This window comes from Micropterus salmoides, unplaced genomic scaffold (assembly GCF_014851395.1).
Source record: "Micropterus salmoides isolate LMB-PRFRI ecotype aquatic unplaced genomic scaffold, ASM1485139v1 Ms_hic_scaffold_14, whole genome shotgun sequence".
Taxonomy (NCBI): domain Eukaryota; kingdom Metazoa; phylum Chordata; class Actinopteri; order Centrarchiformes; family Centrarchidae; genus Micropterus; species Micropterus salmoides.
The window spans coordinates 22181587-22188869 of NW_024040485.1; the positions used below are offsets into that span (position 1 = coordinate 22181587).

General features: G+C 41.4%; 1 protein-coding gene across 1 annotated transcript in view; it reads left to right on the forward strand.

Annotated features, from left to right (window-relative positions):
- The window catches only part of LOC119902987, an 18358-nt gene extending 15962 nt beyond the window's left edge, over window positions 1-2396 (forward strand). Inside the window, exon 23 of the mRNA XM_038719383.1 lies at window positions 2313-2396. Within this exon, the coding sequence (XP_038575311.1) occupies window positions 2313-2396 (84 nt within the window). The remainder of the gene's footprint in view (window positions 1-2312) is intronic.
- The last annotated feature ends 4887 nt before the right edge of the window (window positions 2397-7283 follow it).

The window sequence follows — 7283 nt, forward strand, 5'->3', positions numbered from 1 at the left end:
CAGAAGTCCAGAATAACAGAAAAAGCAAACCAGGTTGAGGAGGTGTGACAAAGTGAAGCCAGATGTAACTAATTCGGACAAATGACCTTTAGACCTTGAGATTGATCATGCATTTACTGATGCTGAAATGGAGAAGACACATACCGATACCTGAGGTATTATGTCAGTCTTTTGTTTTGTCCATAATTCATGACAAGTCAGTGATGTGGTGCTCATAGAAAATATCATATATCAATAGAGTTGTCAGGGGTGAAAAGGAAATACAGATCTAGATATGGAGATAAAAAGAAAGACACTGAGGCTTTGTACCTCTGTGCACACTAGCACACAAGTGAGACTGCAACAGAATGTATAAATCATTGTTATTTGTTCTCTCCCAATCTCCCAGCAGACAAGTGATTACAGCACAATAAAAGCAAAGAAAAAAAGGTGTCCTCACCCTGTTGTTTCATGAATGTACAGGACAAGAAATGGTTATTGGTCCAGTGAACTGGAAACTTAATAACCATAAATTGTGTGCTACCAATGCCAAATAAAATATGTACACATGGAAGAGTACCACATGATAATTTATCATATATCAAAAAGCAATAAATCCGCTTAAATAATTAATGATGTATTGGTCTCTGACCGGTCTACCATTGATGTTATCAGGAAATATTGCAGCATTGTCACAATCCATGCAAAGGGAGTAAGTAGAAAAGGCTGACGGGGGCATAAACCTGTCTCCAGCAACATGCCAGAGAATTCACCTGAGAACCTGTAATCTGTAATTCATGTTACCGGCAATTTGGTATAATACTTTTTTCATGTAGCACATTCTTCTGTGGCCAAGGAAGGTAATTAAGATGTGATGATTAAAATCCTTTGAATGCCAAATTCACCTCACTCATGGTGCGGCAAATAGCGACTTTGCTTAGTGGCTTTACTTAACTGAAGGGAACATGTTGGCCATATAGGACAAAATTCATACATAAGAACATGGAATAATTGTTAAAAAAAACTACTTGGTTTCTGTTACTAAACAGATAAGGCACCCGGATTAATCAAGTCTGGTTGCCATGGAATAAATCTCCATGATAATTCCAGCTTCCTTCTGTTCCTGTTTGCCCTTGTCTGTTTATCTGTCTGCTGGAGAGGGAGTGGCTTCCCTTCCTCTTTCTTTCTCCTGGACCACCTCATCTTGCCTGATCTTCATCCCATCATCCTGCCCAGCTGACTTAAGCTACCAGGTAGGTTTATTTGTCACATTACAACAGGTTGTAAATGGATATTGTGTTTTTAACTACCTTCTGCTACGTAGCAGACAATTTCCAATAATACAAAAGCAATCATAAAAACGGTAAACGGACATAAACTATATTCAGCAGTGCAGTGCTGAGGATGAATTTGAGTTTAAGAGTCTGATAGCTTGGGGGAAAAGCTGCTCTGCAGTCTGGTGGTGCAGCAGCAGAAACTTCTATATCTCTTCCCAGAAAGCAGCAGGGTGAACAGGCTGTGGCTGGGGTGGGTACTGTCCTTTAGTATCTATCGGGCTCTGCGTAGGCACCTCACCTCACTGATATCACTAATGCTCAGGAGATGGGTACCAATGATCTTCTGAACAGTTTTAATCACCCGCTGCAGAGCCCTCCTCACCTACCTTTGATCGTTCCACCTACCTACAGTATACACCGATCAGCCAAAAAATTATGACCACCTATTGGTCATAATTTAGGTCTCCTTTTTGTTGCCAAAACAGCCCTGATCCGTCAAGGCGTGGACTCCACTGTGTGTTCCATCCAAACCAGCATTAACTTTAATTAACAATTTGACCTAGCTTGTCAGTTGGATCGGACCACACGGACCAGCCCCCATGACCATGTTGCCGGTTCACTGTTTTTTCTTCCTTGGCCAACTTTTGATAGGTACTGACCACTGCAGACCATTATGGAGATGCTCTCAACCAGTCATCTAGCCATCACAACTTGGCCCTTGTCAAAGTTACTCAAATCCTTGACCTTGACTATTTTTCCTGCTTCTAACATATCAACTATGAGGACACAATGTTCACTTGCTGCCTTATATTCCACCCACTGACAGGTGCCATGATAATGAGATAACCAGTGTCATTCATTTCCTCTGTCAGTGGACATAATGTTATGGCTGATCGGTGTATCAACCCTGCCTCTTCATTCATTCATCACCATATTGTTGTTGAACCTATGCTTTAGTAGGCCTACTCTCCAGGTGAAGTCTCTAGCTCTATGTCGTTTCTGCTCATTCCAGTGTTTTTGTGTCTTGTGCCCCTGTTCCTGTTCGCTTCTTGCCAGTTACGCTTACCTCCATTTGCCTGTGCCACGCCATTACCCTTACGCTATTACCTCCCAACTCCCAGCCAGCCACGGATCGGATAACCTGGCTTACTCCCCATCATCATTCACCTGTTCACACTAAAGACTTTTATTATTAATCAAAACCCTGTCTGAGTCCTTCATTTGGGTCCTGCCTGCAAAAACATGTGTCCCAATGCCCTCTGCATCACAGAATTCTCAAACACCAAATTTACACCAGGCATTAAAATGTGGTAGTAGTTATCTCGATAATAAACGATACCTTTCCTTTGTGTTTACACCTGGTATTTTAATGCATTCTTGAAATCCACAGATTAGATCTCTGTCATCCAGAGCAAAACCTGCATGTGAGTAATTTGGGGTATGGGCAAATCCGCCCCTGACTCCCTTTAAAAAATAACAGAGTTTTGTGACTTATTGAGTTAGGGGAAACTTAATCTGTTTTTTTGTTGCATTGGCTGGAGTAAGGGACCAGAGGGCCAAAGTTTTAGAGTCACTGTTAAATGTAATGGTTGGAAAAGATCAGCCATTGCTTTGTATTTTCTCCAGTACTAGCCACCTCTGGTGTGAATATAATAAAATATGGTTATTTATGGCTATATATGGTCACTGTGGAGGGCTCAAAGAAAAATATTTATAGCTCTGGGGTTACACCCCAGCTTAGAGGGATGGCGTCTTGTATGTCAATGAAGAACTTGACATTTATTTTGAAAATAAGCAAATTCACGCAAATACTAGCAGATAATTGATGCGATGCTGTTGAATCTTGCTACACGCTCCAGCACACAGTCAGCTTCTCTTCCAGTTAGGATGAATGTTTCAGTGCAAAAACAAGCGCTAATAAAACCAATCTAATTGCAAGTAATGTGGACAGAGTGCAGAAAGATGCACAGTATTATAGAAAAGATCACATGGCAAGAAAAAAATAAGATTAGTGGCATATTGTAGCACCAACAAAGTCCTGAGTGGATGAGAGTTTTTGAAATATGCAAACATCTACAAATATTTATACTTTTTTTTCTCATCATTGTAGATAGTGCCCTCTCTGTGTTGTTCTCAGTGGAATCTGTGCTTTAGTCCAGTCTAAAATATATCTGTGAGACCGGCGACTTTGCAGTTGGTGTTGCAGAGATATTCACTAAAATGTTGGATTACGACCTTGGCAAAGGCCACTGCCCCGGAGGAACCAAACCTCCAGTGCCCCCAAAGTTCCAGGTTTGCTGTTTGATTTATTGCATATTTGCTTGAGAATGTGCACTAAAGCAGAATATAAACTGAAAATATAAGAGCTTTAAGAAGGCTCATGGATTTTCACCCAATCATGGGGCCCCAATGGACCTTGTCTGAAAATCTCATTCAAGCTGATATCGTGCTGACATGCAACATATTTCTGAATAAATTTAATGAAATTACCGCAATTTAAAAACAGCAATATTGGGCTAGGATTACTTGGCCGTTTCTTGGGCTCAAAAAAAAATATAATAACTCTGTATATTTTGCATGCATAATGCAGAGAGTGTAGAAGGATCAAGGGGTTCAACTGCTCATATTCTTCCCCGAGGCCTCCCACTGGGTTATTCCAAACGTGGAAACTGGGTTCAACATCCCCATAACCAAAATCATCTGTGTCAGTACCACAGTGGGTGCACTTATCACCATTACTGTTGAAGCCTTCGGTGATGTGGATGTCTTTGTAGACTTGGGAAGCCCCAAGTTTGTTCTTGTTGTTGCATTAAGATGCACTCAAAGCTTGGCGAGCTGACAGAAGTGAATCTCTCACGGGGTGTATAGAATTTGCTGCAAAATCTGCAGTTAATCTGTTAAAACGATGGGACAATGTGGAGGAATATGTAAGGGGGCTTGTTCAGGGATTTTGTTCAGTTGTTTACAAATCTTGGGATTCTGACACTTTTGTACCCCCACTGACTTGTTACTCTATTTATGGACAACTAAATCTAAGTTATTCATATCTTTTAATGCTTTCAGGGGTTTATTTAGGGCAACGTCATTTTTTTTGAAGTCACAAGTCTTGGTATGAAGTCCAATCAAGTCCTAAACTTTGTGTTTCAAGTCTTAAATCCTTCCTGCGATTGGCTGCTGTTGGATTTATTTTAAGTACTGTATTGCCAATTGACAATAAAAGATGATTCTTCTTAACACTTTTGGTAACCTAATCTTTCAGACAATAGGCTCAAGTCCAAGTAAAGTTTCGAGTCATTGGTGTTTAAGACAAAGTCGAGAAGCAAGTGTTTTTTGTTGTCAAGTTTAAAGTCATCAGCTTTGTGACTCGAATCCACACATCTGTGGGTTCTATGGTTAAAGTATTTATGTTTTGTGAGGTGACCTTGAGTGTTCAGACAGGCACCCATAAATAAAAAGTGTTATTATTATTATTATTATTAAAGTAGTCTTGGATTACAATTATGATCAATTGGGATATTTTTTTTAAATGTGACTCTTTAATTATATAGCCTAGCTGAACATGTAGATTGTGCCTATATGGGAGTGATGAATGTGCAGTGTTCAGTCAGACACTGTCTGATCACCATCACCAGAGGACAATCTTGTGAGGTTCATAATCAAATATTCTTCTTAAAAACATTTGAACGAGAAATGGACACAGTCAACATCCATCCAATAGTCAACTGCTTAACCTGTGTACAGGGTCACGGGAGGGACTTGGGCCAATCCCAGCTGACATCGAGCGAAAGGCGGGTACACCCTGGACAGGTTGCTAGTCCATCGCAGGGCCACACAAAGACAAACAACCAGTCACACTCACACCTCAGGTTTATTTAGAGTCACCAATCAATGTAGCCTGTATGTCTTTGGATGGTGGGAGGAAGGAGAGAACCCACCGAAAACATGCAAACTCCACACAGTTGGCCTGAAATGACCAAGGTTCGAACCCACGACCCCATGACAGTGCTAACCACTGCACCACCGTATCACACCACACAGTCAACAATTCTGTATTACTCTGTGTTTCCTCTTAGGAAAAGAAATATATTAATGCATGAATCAGTTGCTTTTACATTAGGTCTTGTCCACCTCAAAACAACATCTGTGATATTTTTCCGCCTCCATGTATGTTTATTTTTATTCTTTCTTTTGTAGATATTGTTTGTTCCTTTACAAAAGCATGGTTAGGCATTGGGAGTTTCTTTTGTGTTTATGTTATATGTTTTCATTGTACTATACAAATTAAATGAGGTACTATCGCATTCAGGGTGGCAGTATGACTGGAGAATGGTTCTAGATGTCTGAATCGCTGCCCACGTCTGTGATTCAAATAGAATGAATGAAGTGAAACCAAAATGGCTCTTCTGATAATGTGGCTGGTATGAATGAGGTTTCACTTTAAAGAGACTGAAGCTCTGACACACACACACACACACACATCTCAGTCCTTGATTTTAAAGCTGTTATTCACATTTTGAGAGGAAAACGTCTGCTCTGCTTTTCATTCGAAATAAATCCTCTCAACCCGATTATCAAGGAGCACTGTGCCCAAGGTTTACAGACGTGCCCGTGTGGGTGACTAGAACAGAACATCAAGTTGCCAGAGTTGGTTTGCTTTGACTTTACCTTTGGAAATACGCTGCCACCTTCTGGTTATATTTGTCTTTAGCTTCAAAACTCTTGAAAGCGCATTATATACAGTGAGGAAAATAAGTATTTGAACACCCTGTTATTTTGCAAGTTCTCCCACTCAGAAATCACGGAGGGGTCTGAAATTGTCATCGTAGGTGCATGTCCACTGTGAGAGACATAATCTAAAAAAAAAATCCAGAAATCACAATGTATGATTTTTTAACCATTTATTTGTATGATACAGCTGCAAATAAGTATTTGAACACGTGTCTATCAGCTAGAATTCTGACTCTCAAAGACCTGTTAGTCTGCCTTCAAAATGTCCACCTCCACTCCACTTATTATCCTAAATTAGATGCACCTGTTTGAGGTTGTTAGCTGCATAAAGAAACCTGTCCACCCCATACAATCAGTAAGAATCCAACTACTAACATGGCCAAGACCAAAGAGCTGTCCAAAGACACTAGAGACAAAATTGTACACCTCCAACAAGGCTGGAAAGGGCTACGGGGAAATTGCCAAGCAGCTTGGTGAAAAAATGTCCACTGTTGGAGCAATCATTAGAAAATGGAAGAAGCTAAACATGACTGTCAATCTCCCTCGGACTGGGGCTCCATGCAAGATCTCACCTCGTGGGGTCTCAATGATCCTAAGAAAGGTGAGAAATCAGCCCAGAACTACACGGGAGGAGCTGGTCAATGACCTGGAAAGAGCTGGGACCACCGTTTCCAAGGTTACTGTTGGTAATACACTAAGACGTCATGGTTTGAAATCACGCATGGCACGGAAGATTCCCCTGCTTAAACCAGCACATGTCAAGGCCCGTCTTCAGTTTGCCAATGACCATTTGGATGATCCAGAGGAGTCATGGGAGAAAGTCATGTGGTCAGATGAGACCAAAATAGAACTTTTTGGTCATAGTTCCACTAACCGTGTTTGGAGGAAGAAGAATGATGAGTACCATCCCAAGAACACCATCCCTACTGTGAAGCATGGGGGTGGTAGCATCATGCTTTGGGGGTGTTTTTCTGCACATGGGACAGGGCGACTGCACTGTATTAAGGAGAGGATGACCGGGGCCATGTATTGCGAGATTTCCCTTCCCTCAGTTAGAGCATTGAAGATGGGTCGAGGCTGGGTCTTCCAACATGACAATGACCCGAAGCACACAGCCAGGATAACCAAGGAGTGGCTCTGTAAGAAGCATATCAAGGTTCTGGCGTGGCCTAGCCAGTCTCCAGAACTAAACCCAATAGAGAATCTTTGGAGGGAGCTCAAACTCCGTGTTTCTCAGCAACAGCCCAGAAACCTGACTGATCTAGAGAAGATCTTTGTGGAGGAGTGGGCCAAAATCCC